This window comes from Bufo bufo, chromosome 5 (assembly GCF_905171765.1).
Source record: "Bufo bufo chromosome 5, aBufBuf1.1, whole genome shotgun sequence".
Taxonomy (NCBI): domain Eukaryota; kingdom Metazoa; phylum Chordata; class Amphibia; order Anura; family Bufonidae; genus Bufo; species Bufo bufo.
Window position 1 is genome coordinate 249735957 of NC_053393.1, and position 27859 is coordinate 249763815.

Consider the following 27859-nt stretch of genomic DNA (forward strand, 5'->3'; position numbering starts at 1 on the left):
ACGCATCCGGACTTTATCCAAACACACTCGTGTGAAAGAGGCCTTACGGTTGTGTCCAAACAGTTCAATTTTAGTCTCATCACTCCAAATGACTTTGTACCAGAAGGTTTGAGGCTGGTCTCTGCGCTGTTTGGCATATTGTAAGCAGGATACTTTGTGGCATTTGCTTAGTAATGGCTTTCTTCTGGCAACTCGACCATGCAGCCCATCTTTCTTCAAGTGCCTCCTTATTGTGCATCTTGAAACAGCCACACCACATTCTTTCAGAGAGTCCTGTATTTCACCTCAAGTTATTTGTGGGTTTTTCCTTGCATCATGAACAATTGTTGTGGCTGAAAGTTTAGTTGGTCTACCTGACCGTGGTTTGGTTTCAACAGAACCCCTACTTTTCCACTTCTTAATTAGTTTAAACACTGTCGATTGACATTCTCAAGTCCTTCACTTTTTTCACATTTTGTTATGTTATGGCCTTGTGCTAAAATAAAAAAGCAAGTTTTTTCCCCATCATTCTGTCCTCAGTACCTCATATTGCTAATTTATTGAAAAGGAAAAACTAAAATATTTAAATATTGCATAAGTATTCAGACCATTTACTATGACATATGAAATTTAGATCTAAAGGCCTCCCATTTCTCTGGATCATCTTTGAGATGTTTCTATATCTTGATTGATGTCCACCTTTGGTAAATTCATTTGATTGGACATGAATTGAAAAGACACCACTGTCTATATAAGGTCTCCCAGCTGAAAATGCAAAAACCAAGCCATGAAGAGGAAAGAACTGCCTGTAGACCTCAGATAGAATTGTGTGGAGACACAGATATGGAGAAGGGTACCTGGACACCGTCGAGGTGTCACCACATGTTGCTGCTCTCCGGAAGGGATGGTAAAGCATGGTGCACCCCAATGGGAAATGAGTCCAGAGAGTCAGGGTCTGCAGTAAACCAGGGTGCTTTTTTTACTGGAGGAATTCAGGTACAAAATAATACAGGCAAGGCATTGGGCTGGCTTCTCCAGCCTCCTCCTTGGCAGAAGGGTTTGATGCAGAGGAAAGCCCTGAGCTAACTGCCCCTCTTTCTCTTCAGAAGGCTGGTGATCCAGGGTCTGTGGCCCCGTATCCCAGCGTCTTATTCTGGTCACTCCGTAGTCTGGCAGTCTCCTCTTCCAAACACTATTCCCTAACTGCAGCACACTAGGGGCTCTGACTGCTCTCCTTATATGCAGTTTTTGCTAGACTAGAACCTTCTAGTGGGAGGGGTGGAGTGGAGAAACACAGCACAAATACATTGTTTCAACTCCTGTCTGGTATAGACTTACATTAGAGCTTCATTGACACTCAATGGCAATGACACAGCAGTTTTTCCAGAAAAGAAAAGTTTCCAGACATAACATAGCTAAGGGTACTTTCACACTTGAGGCAGAGTAATCCGGCAAGCAGTTCCGTCCCCAGAACTGCCTGCCGGATGCGGCAATCTGCAGGCAAACAGACAGCATTTGTAGACGATCCGGCTGTGGATACGTCTCACAAATGCATTGCAAGAACAGATCCGTCTGTCATACAGACAAACGGATCCGTTTCTATTTTATTTATTCTTTTCACATTTTTACCGGTCTGCACATGCGCAGACCGGAATGCCGGATCCACTAATACATTCCTATGGAAAAAAATGCCGGATCCAAGTGTCCAGTTTTTTTTGGGCCGGAGATAAAACCGCAGCATGCTGCGGTATTATCTCCATCCTGAACAGTCAAAAAGACTGAACTGAAGACATCCTGATGCATCCTGAACAGATTGCTCTCTATTCAGAATGCATGCGGATAAAACTGATCAGTTATTTTTCGGTATAGAGCCACTAGGATGGAACTCTATGCCAGAAAAGAAAAACGCTAGTGTGAAAGTACCCTAAACCCAGACATTTAAAAGGTCAGGCTGTCTGTGTCATGCTGGGTAGGATACAAGATACAATAGAAACACAGAAAACCATGAAACAAGTGTCTAGGCCAGAAGCTGTGGATAAAGGTCACCTCCTAGCAAATCCCTACCAACTCTCCCTGGACTTCTGTGCCCACGTTCAGACCCAGAAGGTAGGAATAAACGTGCCCCCGTGCCTAAGACTGAAGAAACCCTAAGATCCCTAAGATAGTGGAAAAGGGGTAAAGAGACAGCCTGCTTCCTCAAGCAAGGAGGGAGCAGGTGTCTCCCTAACAGCCTAGACAGAACACAAGAGAGAAACAAAACCAAATTATCTGTAGCTGAGCAGAAACAGCAATTCCTTTCTTCCTTCCTCAGAGCAAGATAGAAGCTATAACCCCCACAGGACACTGGGAAAGGGAGTAATTTAAACTCATACAAATGACCCCACCCAGTGCACCTGGAAGGAGGCGGATACAGCTCAAATACAAACCCAAAACAAAACAAACTACACATGTGCTGCTAGCCAGGCAGACCTCCGCACATAACCTGAGCAGGGCATGAAAGTACCCCCCCTTCTACGGGTGACCTCCGGACACCCTGGCCCAACTTTATCGAGGTGGGCCCTGTGAAAGGCCCTCACCAGTCGGCTGGCACTAACATCCACAGCCGGAACCCACATCCTCTCCTCGGGGCCGTATCCCCTCCAGTGCGCCATGTACTGAAGGGAACCCCTAATCGAGAAGCTAGAGATCTCGAGCTCTAAATTTTCATCAACCAGAACAGGGGGAGGAGGCAATGGTTCAACCGGTTTCACATATTTCTTTAGTAAAGACCTGTGGAACACATCATGGATCCTCCAGATCTGCGGAAGATCCAGACGAAACACAACTGGATTGACAACCGCAGATATTTTGTAAGGTCCAATAAATCTTGGACCCAGTTTCCAAGATGGCACTCTCAGTTTAATATTTTTAGTAGATAACCACACCAGATCACCCACACACAGGTCCGGACCAGTCATACGTCTCTTGTCAGCCATTCGCTTATACTTCTCACCCATCTTCTCCAAATTCACTTGGATCCTCCGCCAGATAGAAGACAAGGTAGAAGAAAATCTCTCCTCCTCTGGCATCCCAGAGGAACTAGTCCCAGAAAAGGTACCAAACTGAGGATGAAAACCTTATGCGCCAAAAAATGGCGACTTACCCGTGGACTCCTGCCTACGGTTATTCAAAGCAAACTCTGCTATGGATAAGAATGAGGACTAGTCCTTCTGATTCTCAGCCACAAAGCACCTCAAGTAGGTCTCCAGGTTTTGATTAGTACGCTCTGTCTGCCCATTCGACTGCGGATGAAAAGCCGAAGAGAGCGAAAGTTGAATGCCAAGCCGAGAGCAGAACGCCCTCCAAAACCTGGAAACAAACTGCGTGCCCCTATCAGAAACCACATCCGAGGGAATGCCATGTAAGTTCACGATGTTATCAACAAAAACCTGAGCAAGAGTCTTGGCATTGGGCAAACTAGCTAACGATACAAAGTGAGCCATTTTACTAAAACGGTCAACAACCACCAGAATCACAGTTTTCCCGGAGGAACACGGCAGATCCGTAATAAAGTCCATAGACAAGTGCATCCAAGGACGAGATGGAATAGGCAAAGGAAGAAGTGAACCAGAAGGTCGAGTGTGAGCAACCTTTGACTGTGCACAGGTCTCACAAGCTGCTACGTAATCCTCAACATTTTTACGTAACCCGGGCCACCAGAACCTCCGGGAAATAAGATCAAAGGTGGACTTGCCACCAGGATGTCCAGCAAGGAAAGTATTGTGATGTTCCTTGACTACCTTGTATCGCAGTGCATCAGGAACAAACAACCTCCCTGGGGGACAAGAATCAGGGGCCCCCTCCTGGACTCCCAACACCTCCATCTCCAATTCGGGGTACAGAGCGGAGACCACAACCCTATCAGCTAAAATCGGAGCAGGATCCGCTGAATCACCTCCCCCAGGAAAACTACGAGACAATGCATCTGCCTTGACGTTTTTAACCCCCGGACGAAAAGTAACCACAAAATTGAACCTAGTAAAGAACAGTGACCATCTAGCCTGTCTAGGATTCAGACGCTTGGCAGATTGCAGGGAAGCCAAATTCTTATGATCAGCATATACCGTAACGGGATGAGACGCCCTCTCCAACCAGTGACGCCATTCCTCCAAGGCCAATTTGATGGCCAGCAATTCCCTATCTCCTACATCATAATTCCTCTCGGCGACCGAGAGCTTCTTGGAAAAAAAAGCACACTGAACCCATTTGCCAGGAGATAAACCCTGCGACAACACTGCTCCAACCCCCACCTCTGATGCATTCACCTCCACCACAAATGGCTGAGACACATCGGGCTGCATCAGAATGGGAGCAGACGCAAAACACTCCTTAATAGCCGAAAAGGCCTGCAATGCCTCCTCTGACCAGACAGAAAAGTCGACGCCCTTCTTAGTCATATCGGTCAGAGGTTTTACAATGGTAGAATAGTTCAAGATAAATTTTCTATAATAATTGGTAAACCCCAAAAACCGCATCAAAGCTTTCTGATTCTCCGGTTGGTCCCATTCCAGAACCGCCCGGACCTTTTCGGGGTCCATACGAAAACCAGAGCAGAAAGTAGATATCCCAGAAACGGAAGCTCCTGCACAGAAAACACACATTTCTCCAATTTGGCATATAATTTATTCTCCCGAAGGATCGACAAAACCTGTCTCACGTGATCCTGATGGGTCTTCAGATCAGGAGAGTAAATTAGAATGTCATCCAAGTAAATTACCATGAACCTTCCCACAAAATGATGGAAAATGTAATTGACAAATCGCTGAAACACTGCTGGCGCGTTAGTTAACCCAAAAGGCATAACCAGATTCTCGAAACGACCCTCGTATGTGTGGAAGGCTGTTTTCCACTCATCCCCTTCCTTGATTCTGATCAGATTGTAGGCCCCTCTTAAATCTAACTTGGAGAACACCTTGGCTCCAACAATTTGATCAAAAAGGTCAGAGATCAAAAGAAGGGGATACGGATCACAGACCGTAATATGGTTCAATTCCCGGAAATCCAAACAAGGTCAAAGCGATCCATCCTTTTTCTTTACAAAGAATAAACCAACTGCAACCGGAGACTTAGATGGTCTAATATGACCTTTTGCCAAACTCTTGGCAATATACTTCCGCATGACCTCTCTTTCAGGTTGAGAAAGATTGTACAGCCGAGACTTTGGCAACTTAGCCCCTGGGATGAGATTAACTGAACAATCATAGTCACGATGAGGAGGCAATTCCTGAGCCCCACCCTCCGAAAAGACATCTGCTAAATCTGAGAGATACTGAGGTAAAACCGTAGTAGACACACCAGAGATAGATGTGCCAAGACAATTGTCCGAACAAAATTCACTCCAACCAGTGATCTGTCTTGCCTGCCAATCTATAATTGGGTTATGTTTTGTCAACCACGGTAACCCTAAGACTATAGGAGCGGGCAAGTCCTTCATGACAAAACAAGACATGATCTCAACATGTGAATCACCCACCCTTAACTGAATACCATGAGCAATATGAGTGAGACTCCTCTGAGAAAGAGGGGAAGAGTCAATTGCGAAAACCGGAATCTCTCTTTCTAAAGTGCAAGTACTTAGGCCCAGATTTTGAAGAAAAAGAAAATCAATAAGGTTTACCCCAGCACCACAGTCAAGGAATACTTCAACATTAAATTTTCTTGAGTCTAGCGCCACCATAGCTGGAAGGAGAAAATTAGTATTACAGGGAGCTTGCATACCTGCTTGCTCCGCCACCCCATTCACACTACCAAGAGTCAGGGATGTTTTTTTATTTATTTATGTAAACCTCTTTGTGATTCTTTATCATCAACATGCGGTTTAACTAAAGGACAAGCAAAAATAAAATGACCACTTTTTCCACAGTAATAACATAGCTTATGCAACCTCCTAAAGTTCCTATTACCATAACGGAAAGACACCTGACCCAGCTGCATGGGTTCCTCCCCTACCCCAGAGTTACATGTCATATCACCCTGGGGAACAGGTGAGACGAAACCACTCAGAGAAGGGATCCCTCGCGCGGAGGGAACCTTACACCTCTCTCTAATACGTCTATCTAACCGTACTGCCAAAGACATAGCATTCTCCAATGTATCCGGGTACTCATGAAAAGCAAGGGCATCTTTTAATCTCTCAGACAACCCCTGACAAAACTGACTACGTAGCGCGGAGTCATTCCACTCTGACTCAGTAGCCCATCTCCTAAATTCAACGCAGTAAGCCTCTTCAGTATGTTCACCTTGTAATAAATTACGCAATTTAGATTCTGCCATCGAGACCCGATCTGGGTCATCATAAATTAATCCCAAGGCTTTAAAAAATTCTTCCACCAACCGGAGGGCCAGAGAACCGGACGGCAGAGAAAAGGCCAAGGATTGCGCATCCCCTTTAAGCAGGGATATGATTATCCCTACCCTCTGACTCTCATCACCAGATGAAGATGGACGCAGCCGAAAATACAGCTTGCATGACTCTCTAAAGCGGATAAAGTCATCCAAACCCCCTGCAAATCTATCAGGGAGAGCGACTCTAGGCTCCCCAAAAATTTGACTTTCCCCTATTGCACCTGATGTCAGAGCAGCAACCTCTAGGGATAATCCCTGCATGCGATCAACTAGCTCATCCATTGACTCCATCTCAAAGCAGCTGAGAAATGGCAGTCTAAGTATTGGCGGGTTATAATGTCACGCTGGCTTGCATAGTAAAATATCAATTTTCGCAGATGACACTAAACTGTGTAAAGTAATTAACACTGAAGAGGACAGTATACTACTACAGAGGGATCTGGATAGATTGCAGGCTTGGGCAGATAAGTGGCAGATGAGGTTTAACACTGACAAATGTAAAGTTGTGCACATGGGAAGGAATAATGCAAGTCACCCGTACATACTAAATGGTAAAACACTCGGTAACACTGACATGGAAAAGGATCTAGGAATTTTAATAAACAGCAAACTAAGCTGCAAAAAACAGTGTCAGGCAGCTGCTGCCAAGGCCAATAAGATAATGGGTTGCATCAAAAGGGGCATAGATGCCCGTGATGAGAACATATTCCTACTACTTTACAAATCATTAGTCAGACCACACATGGAGTACTGTGTACAGTTCTGGGCTCCAGTGAACAAGGCAGACATAGCAGAGCTGGAGAGGGTCCAGAGGAGGGAAACTAAAGTAATAACTGGAATGGGGCAACTACAGTACCCTGAAAGATTATCAAAATTAGGGTTATTCGAGTTAGAAAAAAGACGACTGAGGGGAGATCTAATTACTATGTATAAATATATCAGGGGTCAGTACAGAGATCTATCCCATCATCTATTTATCCCCAGGACTGTAACTGTGACTAGGGGACATCCTCTGCGTCTGGAGAAAAGAAGGTTTGTACACAGACATAGAAAAGGATTCTTTACAGTAAGAGCAGTGAGACTATGGAACTCTCCGCCTGAGGAGGTGGTGATGGTGAGTGCAATAAAGGAATTCAAGAGGGGCCTGGATGTATTTCTGGAGTGTAATAATATTACAGGCTATAGCTACTAGAGAGGGGTCGTTGATCCAGGGAGTTATTCTGATTGCCTGATTGGAGTCGGGAAGGAATTTTTTATTCCCTTTAAAGTGAGGAAAATTGGCTCCTACCTCAGTTTTTTTTTTCCTTCCTCTGGATCAACTTGCAGGATGACAGGCCGAACTGGATGGACAAATGTCTTTTTTCGGCCTTATGTACTATGTTACTATGTTGCTATGTTGCTGGGTAGGATACAAGATACAATAGAAACACAGAAAACCATGAAACAAGTGTCTAGGCCAGAAGCTGTGGATAAAGGTTACCTCCTAGCAAATCCCTACCAACTCTCCCTGGACTTCTGTGCCCACGTTCAGACCCTGAAGGTGGGAATAAACGTGCCCCCGTGCCTAAGACTGAAGAAACCCTAAGGGGAAAAGGGGAAAAGAGACAGCCTACTTCCTCAAGCAAGGAGGGAGCAGGTGTCTCCCTAACAGCCTAGACAGAACACAAGAGAGAAACAAAACCAACTTATCTGTAGCTGAGCAGAAACAGCAATTCATTCATTCCTTCCTTCCTTCTTTCCTCAGAGCAAGATAGAAGCTATAACCCGCACAGGACACTGGGAAAGGGAGTAATTTAAACTCATACAAACGACCCCACCCAGTGCACCTGGAAGGAGGCGGATACAGCTCAAATCCAAACCCAAAACAAAACAAACTACACATGTTCTGCTAGCCTGGCAGACCTCCGCACATAACCTGAGCAGGGCATGACAGTCTGCTTTTGGTGGTAAACAAGTCTGGGTTTTTCCCTCCAAAACATGCTCTTCTTTAAACTCTATGGCAGCTGTGGAAAATTACCAGCTCCTCATTCAAAGTCCTAAGAGTCTCTCAGTCTTCATAAACCATTTCCACAGAGCATGTAAATACAGTAATAATAAACAGAAAATGTATCACAGCATATCAATATATATATATATATTGCAGTAACACAGTAATAAACACTATAAGGTAACAATTTTAAGAGAAATAAAGTAAGAAGTTTTAACTTTGCATAAGGGATATAGACAAATGTCCAAATGTCAAAGTACTCCCTGCTCCAGGGCACTATATGAGTCTCATCAGACTCATCTCCCTCGCAGAGCTGGTGCATGCTGCAAGTTTCGACACTGTAGTACTATAGAAGTACTAACTGCCAGTTGAAAAGGGACATTTCACTGAAATTGGCAGGTCTGTCACTATACTATGCTGTGCTCTATAACACAGGTGACAGGTTCCCTTTAAGACTAATCCAAGTTTGTGGCTGCTGCTGCCACACTATATTTGCTTCCTGGCATTGAAAGTCATGCTTTTTTAGAAAAAAAGCAACTTTTTTATTTTATTTTTATATATAGGCCTAGTTCACACCAGTTATTTAGTCAGTTACTTCTATCAATTATTGTGGGCCAAAATCAGTAGTGGAGTCTACTCAGAGATGAGGTATAATGTAAAGAGCACGCTGCAATTTGAAAAAAATAAATAAATCAAGTGACAAACAATTTCACAAAGAAAAAAAAACTATCCAACATGTAACATCTGCATATTTTTTTGCAGCATCTTTTCATGGTGACTGTTTTTACAAGCAAAAACATTTATTTAACATGTTTTACCTGTAAAAGCATGACATATGTAGTAAAAATGCATGTGTTTCTTCCCATGTGGGTTTGATGCATCACAAATTAGAATATAGTCAAAAAGTTAATTTATTTTAGGATTTTAATTTAAAAAGTTCAAGCATTTTTTTTAAATGTTCTTCTTCTAGTAACGTATAGCACAAAACATTAACTTTTTTTAACTGCAAGTGATATGTGGCATTTCTACATTGGCAGCTTAAACAGTTCTATTGAGTTCCCATAAAGGTGTTTTGACTCCCTCTAGTGTACACTTTGATTAATAGCAGCTTTTTTGGCACACAACCAGAATTTTTCAAACATTTGGAAAACTAACATTTACATTAGAAAATACCTTTAGTATTTACAATTGGCATATCACAGATGTTCAGAAGAATAAGGGTCCTTTTCCACACAATAATCTTTCAGCCAACCAAACGTTCATGTCTCAACAACTGCCTGATTGGCAGTGGAGATGAGGGCTGCAGTTACATTGAGAACCATTATTACTCTCCAGCAGATCGCTGTTTAGACAGCAGAATCTGCTGCACAGGAACAATGATTTTCTATACCCACTATAACAGGGTTCAGCAACCTCCGGCACTCCAGCTGTTGTGAAACTACAACTCCCAGCATGCTCAATTCCTTTCTATGAAAGTTTAGAGAACAGTTGAGCAGCTTTGCATTCTGGGACTTGTAGTTTCACAACAGTGCCAAAGGGTTGCTGTACCCTGCACTATAATATATGATTACTCGTTATCAGGTGATCTCCAACACGTTTTACACAGACAGATTATCAGGAACGAGTGCATACAAATACTCACCCCTAATAATTTGCCTGATAATCGGTCCGTGTGTAAAAGGACCTTAAAGGGAATCTGTACACTCCAAAGCATCCTCCAAACCACCACTGAAAAAGGAGTGAGAAATTATATACACTCCGAAACGCGTTTGGTTTTAATGAAAAAAAGTTTTATGAAGTGCCCCAGTATTATATTTTGAAGAAACAAATACAGAGTTGCGCAACTGAAACAACATACAGAACTTTATCCAGGAAATCGTGCTTATCAGCCTGATTAAGTACCAAGAGCAGCTGTCCACCAATTCACAGACCCCAGGATTGAAAGCCGGCAAGTACAACAGGGTGAATATCCAAAAATCTCACGATAACTTACGAGACTCACTACGCAAGGAGCCGCAGTCACACTGAACACAGGTGGGACGCCACACAGCGTGCAACATTACCTGCGGTCTGGTGACATCAACTGTGAGTACCCTGCAATGCCGGTACTACGAATGAACAATTTGTAGAAATCAGGGGTTATTTTAACGTGGACGAGCAAGAGTATATCCAATATCCCCACTTTAACAAACCTTGGGGAGAACATTGAGTGATGCTAGTGTGAGCACGCACAGCACATATTCAACTTGCTGCATTATTTCTGGAGAAACAATTACAATAGATCCAATTCTGCTTTGTCATATAGAGTTTGGAGTCCATTTCTTTTCTTCCACACATATATGTGACTATTGCTCGTGTCATTGCACATTATTACCTGGTGAATTAACAACATTCATCTCCTTGTTTTATTGCTTTTGGCTATCGCCTACAGATTTTATATATGTTTTAGTATTATTTTTATATTCCGATGTTGAATAAATATATTGTATTTTCCAAGTGAACCGAATATTTGGTTGTGCCTATCTCCAATTTTAATCCAATATTCACTTATAGGGGGGATCTATTGATAGTAGCACCCATACATCTTAGAGCCACCCAATTTTATTATCTATCTACCATCCTCCAAACTAGTCAGCAGTTTATAGTGTAAGTGATGCCGAGTTTGGTTGTTACTTTTATCTTCATACCCTCTTCCATTCCGATGCTGTACTCCTAAAATCCGCAGTAAAATGCATTCAGAGGACTCCTCTTTGAGTCCTCTCTATTATATGACTGAGCTCATGAGTCCTCAAAGCATTTTACTGCTGCTTTTTGGGAGCAGTGTCAGAATGAAAGTAAATATAAAGATAAAAATTACTTAACTGGACTCTGTGGCAAGAAAATTTAGACTAAAACCTTCAGAATCACAGGTGCATATCCATGAAGCAAACATAATTACAAAAAACAAGATAGCTGCACACCATTATATATACAAACAATAGATCTAAGAAATGGGGGTCATTCTAGATAAAAGTGGTACAATACCGACTATAAATGAGTAATGGAAGCTCTTAGCGCACATACGTGTCGGGCCCATCTACCAGGCGTGAAAGTGGCTTCCGCAGATGGTCCCTAACTAGAGTTGAGCGGACACCTGGATGTTCGGGTTCGACGGGTTCGGCCGAACTTCACAAAAAAGTTCGAGTTCGGGACCCGCACTTGACCCCGAACCCCATTGAAGTCAATGCGGACCCGAACTTTTGAGCACTAAAATGGCTGTAAAAATGTCATGGAAAGGGCTAGAGGGCTGCAAATGTCATCAAAATGTGGTTAAGAGCATGGCAAGTGCTCTGTAAACAAATGTGGGATATGAATAGGGAAATGACTTTAAATAACATAAAATACGTAAAAATAAAAAATAATAATCTTGATCTAGGATGACCAGGTTCATATGGAGTAGGAGGTGAAGGAGGCGGTGGATGTGGCGGTGTAGGTGGAAGTGGCGGTGGAGGAGGAGGAGGTAGCCTACACTGCTTTTTGGTTTACATTTTTATTTTATTTTTTTAAATTAGGGTACACCCCAAAACATTGGGAAATATAACCCTCCAGTCGTGCTAAACACACGTTCAGACAATACACTGGCTGCAGGGCAGGCCAGCACCTCCAAGGCGTAAATAGCAAGCTCAGGCCATGTGCCCAATTTGGAGACCCAGAAGTTGCAGGGGCTGACCCCTGTCAGTTTGTTTGTGTAGGCGTGTGCATACTTACTGCCCCACCATGTCGCACGTCCCCGTGATGTTCATGATCCAATTTGATATCTGCTCTATCAACTTTCGATGTTCTTTTATGCCCTTACCATGGTGATCACGGGTGGCGGGGAATCAGGGTTCCAGGCCGGAGAGGGAGCATGAGAAAAAGAGACCAAATTTAAGGGAGATAAATTTATAAAAATAAATTGGTATCGAGCAGAAATGTGGGAAAAGATATTGAGGTGCAAATGTGGGACAAATTACAGAAGCCCAAATGTGGGCCAAAAGAGTCAAGCAGAAATGTGGGAAAAGCTATTAAGGCGCAAATGTTGTACAGATTACAGAAGCCCAAATGTGGGCCAAAAGAGTCAATCGGAAATATGGGAAAAGCTATTGAGGCGCAAATGTTGGCCAAAAGAGTATAGCGGAAGTGTGGGACAAATTATTGAAGTGCAAATGTGGTACAACTTGTTTAAGTTTAAGCATTGAATCAAAGGAGGTGGCGCGCATCAATTAAAGAAGCATTTCAGAAATTTTATTTCCTGTCACCTATGCAGAGCAGGGGTTTATTCACGTCTAAAATTGTATAATGTCAACCCAAGTATGTAACAGAAAAATTACAGAAATTTATTAACCTGTCTACTTGGTAGAGAAAGGGTCTATGACAGAAAACAATTGTTTATTGTCACCCGAAAATGTAAAATCAAAATTATTAAAATTAAGCTGTCAACTAGGTAGAGGAGGGGTATATTACACCCAAAAATTGGTGAATTTGACCCTAAAATGTAACTGACAAATGTTTTTTTTTTTTTACCGATCTAATAGGTATAGCAGTGGTACTTGACACCCAAAAATTGTTGAATTTCAACTGAAAATGTAACTGACAATTTTATTTTTATTTTTTAACCGGCCTACTAGGTATATCAGTGGTACATCACACCCAAAAATTGGTGAATTTCCCCCGAAAATGTAAATGACAAAGTAGTGAAATGATATAAAATAAAATACGTACAAATAAAATAAAAAAAGTTTGATTTATGAGGTGGAGTTCCATATGGAGTAGGAGTTTGAGGAGGCGGTGCACGTAGCGGTGTAGGTGGAAGAGGCGGTGGAGGAGGACGAGGTAGCCAACACAGGGTGTATCTCACAATGACATCTGCATCAAAGGCTACCAACTAAAAAATTTTTGCCCAAACGAGTGTTTGTTTAATAACTGAATTTGACAGCAGTATATAAGCCTGTAATTTCAGACGTGCTGATGCTGCAAGGCCTGAAAATAGTGTTTTTTGGCAAAAAAGTGTGTTTTTAAAATCCCAGAAAATGATGGCTGTATTTCTAGCTTAAATTGCACACTGACTAATCCAAATGTTGTATATTGCCCAAAAAATTGGGATTTTCAATGTCCCAAAAGTTCAGATGCAGTTCTGGTGCACTGAGCTTGCATAAAATGGCCGCCCCCGCCGCCCACCTAACTGACTTTTAAAGTTATTTTTTTTTTTCGGTCAATGGGCTCAGGGCAGGAAAAAAAATTGTGCCATGCGCCCACAAAACACAATGTATGTAGATCACTGAGTTAGATTCAGATTTTGAGCAAAGACTCTCTCCTATTCTCTCCCTGAAATCACCAGCAGCATCCTCTCCCTACAATAAGCACAGCAGAGTGACGTGCAGCGCTATGTGACTTCAGCTTATATAGAGGCTGGGTCACATGCTACACTGGCCAATGTGATGGCTTCTAAGGTCAGACAGTTAACCGCTTGTTGATTGGCTGCTCTGCAGCCTTTCAAAAAGCACCAAGAAAGCGCTGAACACCGAACCCGAACTTTTACTAAAATGTTCGGGTTCGGGTTCGGGTCCGGGGTCCAAAAATCCTAAAGTTCGGTACGAACCCGAACTTTACAGTTCGGGTTCGCTCAACCCTATCCCTAACACTAGTATACTGCCTCTCTTTGGACTACCCTAAGCCTACAATATTCAGGGCAGTGTAGAGACCAGCTACATACGTACTCTGCTCAGAAGTCCCAAGTAGATGGGCATGTTCAGTCTAAAAGAGACGCAACCCTCAATATATTGCAAGAAAATTTAGACTAAAACCTTCAGAATCACAGGTGCATATCCATGAAGCAAACATAATTACAAAAAACAAGATGGCTGCACACCGTTATATATACAAACAATAGAGATAAGAAATGGGGGTCATTCTAGATAAAAGTGGTACAATACCGACTATAAATGAGTAATGGGACTTCTGAGCAGAGTACGTTTGTATCTGGTTCCTACACTGCCCTGAATATTGTAGGCTTAAGTAAGTCCAAAGTGAGGCAGTATATTTAGTGTTAGGGACCCATCTGCGGAAGCCACCTTGACTCATTTATAGTCGGTATTGTACCACTTTTATCTAGAATGACCCCAATTTCTTAGCTCTATTGTTTGTATATATAACGGTGTGCAGCCATTTTGTTTTTTGTAATTATGTTTGCTTCATGGATATGCACCTGTGATTCTGAAGGTTCTAGTCTATATTTTCTTGCAATATATTAAGGGTAGCACCTCTTTTAGACTGAACACTCCCATCTACCTGGGACTTCTAAGCAGAGTACGTTTGTAGCTGGTTCCTACACTGCCCTGAATATCGTAGACTTAAGTAAGTCCAAAGTGAGGCAGTATATTTAGTGTTAGGGACCCATCTGCGGAAGTCACCTTGATGCCTGGTAGATGGGCCCGACACGTATGTGCGCTAAGAGCTTCCATTACTCATTTATAGTCGGTATTGTACCACTTTTATCTAGTATGACCCCCATTTCTTAACTCTATTGTTTGTATATATAACGGTGTGCAGCCATCTAGTTTTTTGTTATGTTGTTTTTACCTGGACTGTGTCAAACTATAAACTGCTTCCTCTAGTTTGGGGAGTGTTTCGGAGGTGACGGATTCCCTTTAAGAATGGTGCTGCCCTGCAGCGCAGTTGTGATGTATTTGAAAACTACAAGCTGTTGTTATCGCATTAATAATGCATTCACAAAGCAATAATAGAATTTAGCCAGTTAAGCAGTCTAACTAAACATTAATATTCTGTAGAGGAAAAGTAAGCGACAAGGCCGCTACATGTGGTGGTACCCTTGTTCATCCAACAGTGTTTTCTCATTCCCCATAAACCTGTACACTGCATATACAGTAGCTTTCAGTGTGAAGAAAGAAAGAAATTGCTGAAAGAAAGGATTGAAAAATATAGAGAAATCCACAGCACTCTTCAATTCAGGTGAAAAAAACGGTTACTTTATTAGTAACAGCAGCATACAGATAGCAATGTTTGAAAAGTTGCTATCTGTATGCTGCTGTTACTAATAAAGTAACCGTTTTTTTCACCTGAATTGAAGAGTGCTGTGGATTTCTCTATATTTTTTTACCTGACGGGACCCCCAGCCAGGATCCCCATCCACGGGCACCATCTCACCATATTTTTTATCGGCGTTTGTCCCGAAATTGGGACCTGGAGTGCTGCTTACCCCATTTTTTTTCTCTGAAAGAAGGGATTGGACATGTTGAAATTCTCCTGACATCTGCCACTGGTGTAGACTTGTGTGGCGCCATGCACATTAGGTAACTATCTGATATGGCTAAGCTCTGTCTAATGGCTGTGTTGGACCAACAGATTATCTGACCAATATCTGTCCAATCAGACTAAGGGCTCATGCACAAAACCGTATGTGTTTTGCAGTCCGCAAAACACGGATCAGCAAAAAAAAAAAAAAAAACGGATGACATCCGTATTGCATCCTTTTTTTGTGTGGATCTATTATAATGATGCCTGTTCTTGTCCTCAAAATGCAAAGGAATGGGACATGATCTATTTTTTTAGGGAACGGACATGCAGACATACGGAAACAGAATGCACATGGAGTCATTTAAGTTTTTTTTCGGACCAATTGAAATGAATGGTTCCACATACGGACCTGTAGTATAAAAACGGAACGGAAACGGAAGAAAAATACGTTTGTGTGCATGAGCCCTAATAGTTGGTGTGTATAACTAAAAGTGTGTGTAAATGGCTATCTGACTAATGATTGGTCAGAAAATCTGTCAGATAACCTGTTGGTGTAATACAGCCCTAATGTGTAAGGGTACAGTATGACTGTACAACGTCACTCAGGTTATCAGCTGAAACCTTCCCTAGCACTCTGCTGACAGCAGAGGAAGAAAGCAGTATGGCAGCAATGAAGTCATGTTATATCCCCTCTCAGGCTGTGCAAAGTAAATTTAGTTAGTCTGCAATTTCCACCTCTGCCGACCATGACTTCTGGTATTTGTATGGAAATACATACAGTGATACCCCTCTGAGATGACCAGCCAAATCGCATTGAAAAGTGGTCTTCCAGTACGAATATATGAGGGAACTGAAAATCTGTTGCAGGAAGTCTGATCTGGATTAGATGTAGTCTTGTCAAAGAGGTGATCTTCTGGGTCTTTTGTAGAGGTTTCACTGTATTCTAATGTATCATTGTATTTTTTTATTTCACAGCATATAGGATTAGCACAGGAATTTCATGAGTTTGTGAAAAATGATGATCGGTTTGAAATATGTGCTCCGGTTATTTTGGGTCTTGTATGCTTCCGTTTAAAGGTAAGAATTTTTGCTTTGTATTTTTAGAGCTTTTTGTAGAGCTGTGACTTGTCTGTGAATGGATTTTCTCTATAGATAGCAGAGAGAACATGGTGCCTTCACGCAGTGTTTCCACACAGATTTACACAGCGGGATTAGACAAATCTCATGTACACTTTGCTCTTTTCTGTGCGGAAATTGACCTGCCGTGCAGATTTAGGGTGGCTGCACACTGGTGCGGGTGAAAGTGCAGAAGATCCGAACGCATTTCAGTGTGGTTATCTGTGCATTTCTGCACCAAAGACCACAATTGATAATTGCAGTTTTGGAAGATTTTATCCTTCCTTTGAAAAGGGTAAAATCAGCAGCTAGAATTGCAAACCTAATTTACATGCTGCGGATTTATAAATCTGCACGAAACAAAGAAGCAAAGTGTACATGAGATTTGTCTCATACACTTTGCTGGTAATGTTTTGCTCTGGTTTTTCTGCATGTGAAAAAAGCACAAAATCGACGTGTGCAGTTGTCCTTAAATACGCAGCAGGTTAGTCCTCTGTGCTTTTTTTATTTATTTATTTTTTCTGTGGATTTCACAGAAAATACTCAAAATCTGCACCAAATACCGCAAGTAACACATGTGGTGGTTTTTGGTGCGGGAATGGTATCTTCATTACACAGACACCTCAAACCAATCTCTCGGAACAAGCAAATAACCTCTGGTGACAAAAACACAACAGATTTATTCCATTACCTAGAAAAAAGGTAACTAACGTGTGACGGGGACTGGGGCAAATTTGTTATCATTTACACGTTAAACAGGGACTGAAGTAATCATAAATTAGGCAAAGCCTCTAGAAGTGCAAGGGAGAAACTAAAAATGTCAAAGTAGGGAGGCTCAACACCTGGATGGAAGGGTAAACAGTGGGTTCACTGCTCACTGGGTCACCCACCCAGTTAAAGGTAAGAAAATGTAGCAAGGAAAAGAGCAGGCACACCACCTTCTGGAAAATAATGTAAAATAATGTACAAACCGGATTCCAAAAAAGTTGGGACACTACAAATTGTGAATAAAAACTGAATGCAATGATGTGGAGGTGCCAACTTCTAATATTTTATTCAGAATAGAACATAAATCACGGAACAAAAGTTTAAACTGAGAAAATGTACCATTTTAAGGGAAAAATATGTTGAATCAGAATTTCATGGTGTCAACAAATCCCCAAAAAGTTGGGACAAGGCCATTTTCACCACTGTGTGGCATCTCCCCTTCTTCTTACAACACTCAACAGACGTCTGGGGACCGAGGAGACCAGTTTCTCAAGTTTAGAAATAGGAATGCTCTCCCATTCTTGTCTAATACAGGCCTCTAACTGTTCAATCGTCTTGGGCCTTCTTTGTTGCACCTTCCTCTTTATGATGCACCAAATGTTCTCTATAGGTGAAAGATCTGGACTGCAGACTGGCCATTTCAGTACCCGGATCCTTCTCCTACGCAGCCATGATGTTGTGATTGATGCAGAATGTGGTCTGGCATTATCTTGTTGAAAAATGCAGGGTCTTCCCTGAAAGAGATGACGTCTGAATGGGAGCATATGTTGTTCTAGAACCTGAATATATTTTTCTGCATTGATGGTGCCTTTCCGGACATGCAAGCTGCCCATGCCACACGCACTCATGCAACCCCATCCCATCAGAGATGCAGGCTTCTGAACTGAGCGTTGATAACAACTTGGGTTGTCCTTGTCCTCTTTGGTCCGGATGACATGGCGTCCCAGATTTCCAAAAAGAACTTCGAATCGTGACTCGTCTGACCACAGAACAGTCTTCCATTTTGCCACACTCCATTTTAAATGATCCCTGGCCCAGTGAAAACGCCTGAGCTTGTGGATCTTGCTTAGAAATGGCTTTTTCTTTGCACTGTAGAGTTTCAGCTGGCAACGGCGGATGGCACGGTGGATTGTGTTCACTGACAATGGTTTCTGGAAGTATTCCTGAGCCCATTCTGTGATTTCCTTTACAGTAGCATTCCTGTTTGTGGTGCAGTGTCGTTTAAGGGCCCGGAGATCACGGGCATCCAGTATGGTTTTACGGCCTTGACCCTTACGCACAGAGATTGTTCTAGATTCTCTGAATCTTCGGATGATGTTATGCACAGTTGATGATGATAGATGCAAAGTCTTTGCAATTTTTCGCTGGGTAACACCTTTCTGATATTGCTCCACTATCTTTCTGCACAACATTTTGGGAATTGGTGATCCTCTACCCATCTTGGCTTCTGAGAGACACTGCCACTCTGAGAAGCTCTTTTTTATACCCAATCATGTTGCCAATTGACCTAATTAGTGTTAATTGGTCTTCCAGCTCTTCGTTATGCTCAAATTTACTTTTTCCAGCCTCTTATTGCTACTTGTCCCAACTTTTTAGGGATTTGTTGACACTGTGAAATTTTTAATCAACGTATTTTTCCTTTAAAAGGATACATTTACTCGGATTAAACGTTTGATCTGTCATCTATGTTCTATTACAAATAAAATATTGACATTTGCCATCTCCACATCATTGCATTCAATTTTTATTCACAATTTGTTTAGTGTCCCAACTTTTTTGGAATCCGGTTTGTATTTGACTGTTTATTCAGGCTATAATGCTCTATGCATGATTTAAAACTCAATAATAGAGGATATCACAATAAAATTGTAAAAAATAAAAATCACTCAATAAAAGTCACTAAATAAAAGTCACTATGTGAAAACTCAAAGGGTGTTCAGAGGTCTGGCGCCCTCATAATATACGGACTCCAATGTATACAGTCTACAGTGGTTGGGTTCTAACTAGGGATGAGCGAACTTAAAAGAGGACCTTTTATTAGTTTTGACATAGCCTAATTATGGTATTACCTTTGTAGGGCGGCCCCCACTAATGCCATGGGTGTTTTGTTTTTTTTAAAAAAAGCCCTCCCCCGTTCGTCCGCTGTGGTCCCTCCGATTTGGCGCACTGTGTTATAATGAGCAGTATACTCGCAATGGGGAGGAGACGCAGTCTTCTGCTGTGGGTGTCTCCTTCTCCCTGGCTGTGAGCGTGATCCAATCAGAGTGGACCGCTCACAGCCAGGGAGAAGGAGCTCAAGTTCTTGCGAGATTCCTTCTCCCTGGCTGTTAGCGGTCTGTACTTATTTATCTCCTGTTTTTAGAACAGAGGGATCATTCTTTGAAAAAAAAGAAAAGGCTATTGGGGTAACTTATCAAACTGGTGTAAAGTAGAACTTGCGTGTGATCTTGTTATTTTCATGCAATGTGAATATACCCCAGCTTCCTCACACTTAGTGAATTTGATGCCCCAGTTTTCTTACTTGTGATGCTGCCTGTTGCTGGATATTGTGAAGTCCTCATGCAAAAGATTGCACGAGATGTTTCTGAAACCAGACAGCATGCTCTTTTTTTTCTGTGTTGATGCCACATTTCAGATGGACCCCTTATTCTGACTCAGATTGTTGTAATAGCAATTTATCCCTAGTGAGACCTCTATGCCTGGCCTGTATGAGCAGATATAATCACTGCGGACAATCCTTATCGGATAGCTTGAACTCACCAACATCGAGTTTATCCAAGTACAGTAAGTTGCTTTATTCTGTAGCCAGATAACAGAGTATAGCAGAAACAGCTAGATTGTGGAGTTGTGCGGTGTTGTATGTGGTCAAAAGATGATGCTTTTACAAGCTAGAATGAAATACAAGTGTACCTATTGATTCCCAGGAGCAGAATGAAGAAGACAGGAAGTGAGGTACACAGAAGAAGCGGGTGGAGCAAGGAATGAATGACAGATTTAAGCAGAAAACAAAGTGAATTACCAAAAACGGCCACTAGATGAGAGCATATGACAACATATGAATATATGAATAGTTCAACGAAATAACTATATAAATTTAACTGCGTAGCAGCACACTCACCGCCTGGCATTGAAAATGTCACTATATAAAAGATAACGGTAGTTACATGATTGCAAATAAAGAACAGTAATTTGCTTGATGTCCGAGGACCTGAAAAACATAAGAGAACAGGCATATAATGCAATATCCAAAATGCAAGACTTCAAATGTAACAAGTAAGTTCAAACACTTCTTGCTTGAAGTTTTAGGTAGGATCCAGCAGCATAGGCAATAAGTTTATTCTCCAAAGGGCAAGAGCAGAACAAGTTCCGTGATAGGCCTGATGAAAGTCTTTACAGTCCCTTGTCTTGCAACTTTCACCTTCACCTTGCGTACCTTGCCATCATCGCTAGGAACGCTCTTCACAATAAGTCCTATAGGCCACTCGATTCTTTCAGCTTGCTGATCTTTGAGCAGAACGAGAGCTCCAACTTTTATATTAGGGTACTGTCGTTACCATTTCCTGCGTCCTTGCAGAGTGGAAAGATACTCCATCTTCCAACGATTCCAGAAGCGGTTGGCAAGGTTCTGTACTCTCTTCCATTGATCAAAGCACAGATTTCCGTCTTTAAAGTTTCCAGGTGGAACAAGAACGGACCCAAGCTTCTGGGTAAGCAGGGTAGCTGGGGTAAGGATAGTTGGGTTCTCTGGATCTGAAGACACTGGAACAAGTGGTCTTGAGTTGATTATGGCAGATGCTTCTGCCAAGAAGGTGGTTAGAATCTCGTGGGTAAGTCTTGAGGAGTTTAAGTCCATAAACATAGAGTCTAGTATTTTCTGTGTGATGCCTATCATTCTCTCCCATGAGCCGCCCATGTGGGAAGAATGAGGAGGATTGAAAATCCATGTACAGCCCTTTTCAGCTAAAAGTTCTTAGATTGGCTTAGAGTTGAGTTGTAACTCTCTATAGGCTCCAACGAAATTAGTTCCACAGTCAGACCTCAGTTTTTCGACTGGTCCTCTGATAGCAAGAAATCGTCTTAGAGCGTTGATGAAACTTGAGGCATTCATAGATTCTATCACTTATGTACTGCACGCACACTCATGCAAGTGAACAGCAAGTGAACAGCACTGCCCATCGTTTACTGTTTGCTTGCCACCTCTAGTTCTGCGGGATGTTATCATCCATGGCCCAAAGACATCCAATCCAACATGAGAAAAAGGCGGGTCAGTACTTAATCTGTCAGCTGGCAAATCTGACATTAGCTGTTGCTGATGTTTACCTCTTAATTTACGGCACTGAACACCGCCGTGCAGCATAGCTGTAATTTGTCTTTTTGCTCCTATGATCCAAAGGCCGGCAGCCCTTATGGCACCTTCAGTGAAGTGTCTACCTTGGTGCTTAACCCTTTCATGGTAGTGCCGTATGAGCAGAGTGGTGATATGGTGGCGAGCAGGTATTATGAGAGGATTTTGTTCTTGTTCTCCCAATTCAGCCTTGTTTAAGCGTCCACCAACTCTTAACATATCATCATTGTCAATGAATGGTTTCAGGTTAGCAATTGGACTGTTTTTTGGAATGTCCCTCTTGTCACGGATACATTTAATTTCAGAGCCAAAGACATCCTGTTGTACACTGCGTATTATGATAATTTCACCTTTGCAGAAAGAGGCTTTTGACACATGTGCCAACCTTGACATTGAACATCCGTGGGCTTTGTGTGAAAGCAGTGTGCGATATGGACTAACCTTGCGTTGGTGCGTACAAGCTTTATCCACTTGGAAAAACGTTCAAAGCGTTGACAGCCCAAGACGAGTCTTTGTTCAGTTCTAGTGACGAGGGTTGTAACTTCAGGACGAATCTCTGGATCCTTGTCAGGTTCTAGAAGACCGAAGATGTCAGCTATGGTCTCTTCTGTGTGATCCAGCAGGAATTCAGGACCTGTTAACCAAGAAGAATTGGCAAATACACTTGCAGACACTGGCCTAGTAGCATGATCTGCAGGATTAATTTCAGATGGGATATAATGCCATTGTTCAGGTTTAGATGATTTCCTGATTCTTTCTACACGGTTGCTGACGTAGACATAGAAATGTTTAGTCTGGTTGTATATGTAGCCCAGGACAACCTTACTGTCTGTGTAGAATTTGGTGTCATCTATCTGAATGTCTAGCTCGCGTAATATGAAATCTGCGATTTCTACGGCTAGCACAGTCCCACAAAGTTCAAGCCTAGGAATTGTGTGCTCAGGCTTAGGTGCTAACTTAGCTTTCCCAAACAGAAACCCTATGTGGGTTTGATTAGAAGAGTCTCTCACCTTGAGGTAGGCAACAGCCGCAATCGCCTCAGTAGATGCGTCTGAGAAGATGTGAAGCTCTTTTCTCCGGCTCGTAGCAAGGAAAGCTGAGGTGTAGCAGCGTGGTATATGGATGCCACCTAAGGCGTGTAGAGATTGCTTCCAGGACTCCAACTTTGAAAGCTTGTCAGATGGCAGTGGAGCATCCCAATCTTTAATAGACTCTGAGAGCTGTCTGAGGCTTTACCTTGTATGGTGATAGGAGCCACAAATCCCATTGGGTCGTATAGTCTGTTTACCACTGACAGAACACCACGCTTGGTAAATGGCTTGTCTGTAGAGCTGACTTGAAAGCTGAAAGTGTCCTTTAATAGGTCCCACCGTAGGCCCAGACTTCTCTGTTTAGGTGGCATGTCCATTCCCAAATTTAAGTCCTTAAAGGGTTTCTGTCACCCCACAAAACTCTTTTTTTTTTTTTGGATAGTTAGATTCCTTATAGCGCGATATAGGAGAATATAATGGTCTTACTTACTTTCATGCGGCCGATTCTTTAGAAAACGAAGTTTTATAATATGTAAATGAGGGCTCTACCAGCAAGTAGGGCGTCTACCTGCTGGTAGCCGCAGCAGAAATCCGCCCCCTCGCCGTGTTGATTGACAGGGCCAGCCGTGATCTCCTCCTCCGGCCGGCCCTGTCAGTATTTCAAAAATCGCGCGCCTCTGGTCATTCGGCGCAGGCGCTCTGAGCTGAGGAGGCTCGTCTCCTCAGCACTCCCTCAGTGCGCCTGCGCCGATGACGTCTTCTCTTTCGGTGATGTCATCGGCGCAGGCGCACTGAGGGAGTGCTGAGGAGACGAGCCTCCTCATCTCAGAGCGCCTGCGCCGAATGACCAGAGGCGCGCGATTTTTGAAAAGAAAACACCCTTCACAACAGTTGGCCAGATCAAGAACACTCTCCAGGAGGTAGGTGTATGTGTTTCAAAGTCTACAATCAAAAGAAGACTTAACCAGAGTGAATACAGAGGGTTCACCACAAGATGTAAACCATTGGTGAGCCTCAAAAACAGGAAGGCCAGATTAGAGTTTTCCAAACGACATCTAAAAAAGCCTTCACAGTTCTGGAACGACATCCTATGGACATATGAGACTAAGATCAACTTGTACCAGAGTGATGGGAAGAGAAGAGTATGGAGAAGGAAAGGAACTGTTCATGATCCTAAGCATACCACCTCATCAGTGAAGCATGGTGGTGGTAGTGTCATGGCGTGGGCATGTATGGCTGCCAATGGAACTGGTTCTCTTGTATTTATTGATGATGTGACTGCTGACAAAAGCAGCAGGATGAATTCTGAAGTGTTTCGGGCAATATTATCTGCTCATATTCAGCCAAATGCTTCAGAACTCATTGGACGGTGCATCACAGTGCAGATGGACAATGACCCAAAGCATACTGCAAAAGCAACCAAAGAGTTTTTTAAGGGGAAAATGTGGAATGTTATGCAATGGCCAAGTCAATCACCTGACCTGAATCTGATTGAGCATGCATTTTCACTTGCTGAAGACAAAACTGAAGGGAAAATGCCCCAAGAACAAGCAGGAACTGAAGACAGTTGCAGTAGAGGCCTGGCAGAGCATCACCAGGGATGAAACCCAGTGCCTGGTGATGTCTATGAGTTCCAGACTTCAGGCTGTAATAGACTGCAAAGGAATCTGGAGTTTACAGAAACACCCCATATGTGCTCAAAAACTGATGTATGGGTGCACAGCAGGCTTCAGAGTGGAAGGAGCACCATATGGCTTTAGGAGAGCAGATTTAACTGGAATGGTAATTGGGAGCTATGTTGCATAAGAAGAGGGGGCCCTACAGTGGAAACACCAAAAAGTGACCCCATTTTGGAAACTACACCCCTCAAGGAATCTTTCAAGGTGTGCACTTTGACCTCAAAGGTGTTAACTAGAATTAGGAACACTTGGCAGTGAAAATGAAAAATTGCATTTTTTTTCACAAAAAAAGTTGCTTTACACCGACATTTTTCACTTTCCCAAAGGGTAACGGCACAAAATGCACCCCACATTTTGTTCCCCATTTACCCCCAAATATGGCAACACCCCATACATGCTCAAAAAATGATGTATGGGCGCACAGCAGGGCTCTAGAGTCAAACAGCAAAATATGGATTTTGCTCACCTGAATTGGCAGACATTTATTTTAGGTACCATGTCGCATTTAAGATTCCTGAGGTCCCCAGAAATTAAAAACCCCAAGAAGTGACCCCATTTTTGAAAGGGCACCCCCGTGCAAACATTTTAAGTGGTGGAAAGGGTACTTTTAGGCAAACAGGTGTCTCACAGAAGGCAGAAACACTTGCTAAAGGATTTCAAAGCACACATTTGTGAAAATTAAAAATTAAAAAAAATTCACTTTTACAAGGGGTTAAAGGAGAAAATGCACCCCAGTATATGTTCCCCATTTAATCCTGATTCAGGAAGGCCCCATATGTGCTTGTAGCCTGCTGTGTGGGTGAACAGCAGGGAAACAGCTAAATGTGAATTTGACTGGCCTGAATTGGTAGACATGCATTTTAGGTGCCATGTTGCATTAAAAAAATTCCTGGGGTCCCCTTAAATTAAAAACCCCAATAAGTGACCCTATTTTGGAAAGAGCACTCCCGTACAAACATTTTAAGGGGTGGAAAGGGTACTTTTGACCTAACAGGTGTTTCACAGAAATGAATATGTAGTGGTTGGTGAAAAGTGGATCTGTAAGCTATGCGGATTAAATCAGAGATATGCGGTGGTAAAACTACAGGGTACATCATGGATGACATTAAATTAATACTCCATGGATGAGTGGTAGATTTTAAATACTCCTGCATGCACAGGCGAGGTATTTCAGGGCAGGTTTCGCAGTGTTAAATGGTGTCTTTCCTTATCCCCCTTTTGGAACACACCCTGCATCTTTTTTGGGTCCTTCCCTTCCTTGCTGTCTGGGGACTTGACCTGGAAAATGTTGCTCTGGTACAACACAGGCACCATGACTTCCAGAAGTACTGGGGCCCTCTCCGGCCTGGGCCACCATTAAATTTACAAAATCTTCAGAGAAGAAGATTTTGAAAAAATCTAGTTCAGTGAACCCCACACTATATCTGTATTCTGGACCTACCGTTAAAATCCGGAATTTGGGGCTGATAATCGTCAGGGGGTGGGTTCCATAAGGGTTCACTCTGGGGGGGCTGCCTCCGCTGCTACCCTGGGGCACCTTCTAGAGGGTTCCTCATCAGCGGATGATGATGATGATGAGGGGGTAGAGAAAAGTGGCATCCTCTTCTCCCTAACTGGCAGACTTAGTATTGGAGGCATGCATGGCGTATGCCTCTTCAGCTGAGTATACTCGTTGGAATGGACGGGCCATTTTTATTTTATTGGGGTGTGACGTGTGAAATGTGAAAACCTTTATTTCGTGTGAGGGGTGTGTATGTTGTGTTTTCACACATTAAGGGGCTTGTAATAAATTTAAAATTAAATTTTAGAAGAAAAAAAGGAGGAAAAAAAAGTATTTTCTGTAAAATATATATATATATATATATATATATATATATATATTCTGCACAAAAAACAACTTGCTGTGCAAACTGAGCAGACGCGATCAGTAATGGTAGTGGCTGCAAAATGCACGTATGCATATGGTACGTTCGTGCAAAATTCTAAACTAACACTAAATTCTAACTAACTACCACTAACTGCAGGTCTTTTTTTCACACACAAAAATGTAAAAAAAAAAAAAAATCTATAATGTGCAGATGTAAATGAGCACACTACTGATTGGTGCTCTGCAGTACGCACGCACACAGATCGTGCGTGCGTGCAAAAACTGTAGTATAAAAATTCACTACAGTGTTAATAAAGTGAACACTGGCTAAAAATGTACTATATATATATATATATATATATATATATACTGTATATACAGTACAGACCAAAAGTTTGGACACACCTTCTCATTCAAAGAGTTTTCTTTATTTTCATGACTATGAAAATTGTAGATTCACACTAAAGGCATCAAAACTATGAATTAACACATGTGGAATTATATACATAACAAACAAGTGTGAAACAACTGAAAATATGTCATATTCTAGGTTCTTCAAAGTAGCCACCTTTTGCTTTGATTACTGCTTTGCACACTCTTGGCATTCTCTTGATGAGCTTCAAGAGGTAGTCCCCTGAAATGGTTTTCACTTCACAGGTGTGCCCTGTCAGGTTTAATAAGTGGGATTTCTTGCCTTATAAATGGGGTTGGGACCATCAGTTGCGTTGAGGAGAAGTCAGGTGGATACACAGCTGATAGTCCTACTGAATAGACTGTTAGAATTTGTATTATGGCAAGAAAAAAGCAGCTAAGTAAAGAAAAACGAGTGGCCATCATTACTTTAAGAAATGAAGGCCAGTCAGTCAGCCGAAAAATTGGGAAAACTTTGAAAGTAAGGGCTATTTGACCATGAAGGAGAGTGATGGGGTGCTGCGCCAGATGACCTGAACCCAATCGAGATGGTTTGGGGTGAGCTGCACCGCAGAGTGAAGGCAAAAGGGCCAACAAGTGCTAAGCATCTCTGGGAACTCCTTCAAGACTGTTGGAAGATCATTTCAGGTGACTACCTCTTGAAGCTCATCAAGAGAATGCCAAGAGTGTGCAAAGCAGTTATCAAAGCAAAAGGTGGCTACTTTGAAGAACCTAGAATATGACATATTTTCAATTGTTTCACACTTGTTTGTTATGTATATAATTCCACATGTGTTAATTCATAGTTTTGATGCCTTCATAGTCATGAAAATAAAGAAAACTTTTTGAATGAGAAGGTGTGTCCAAACTTTTTGTCTGTACTGTATATATATATATATATATATATATATATATATATATATATACACTGAACAAAAATATAAACGAACACTTTCAGTTTTGCTCCCATTTTGCATGAGCTGAACTCAAAGATCTGAAACATTTTCGACATACACAAAA

At 42.3% G+C, this 27859-nt stretch overlaps 1 protein-coding gene across 2 annotated transcripts in view; it reads left to right on the top strand.

Annotated features, from left to right (window-relative positions):
- LOC121002046 (aromatic-L-amino-acid decarboxylase-like) overlaps window positions 1-27859 on the top strand; it is a 320554-nt gene that overhangs the window by 255715 nt on the left and 36980 nt on the right. For both annotated transcript variants that reach the window (XM_040433347.1, XM_040433346.1), the window contains exon 13: window positions 16598-16699. In XM_040433347.1, the coding sequence (XP_040289281.1) occupies window positions 16598-16699 (102 nt within the window). The remainder of the gene's footprint in view (window positions 1-16597; window positions 16700-27859) is intronic.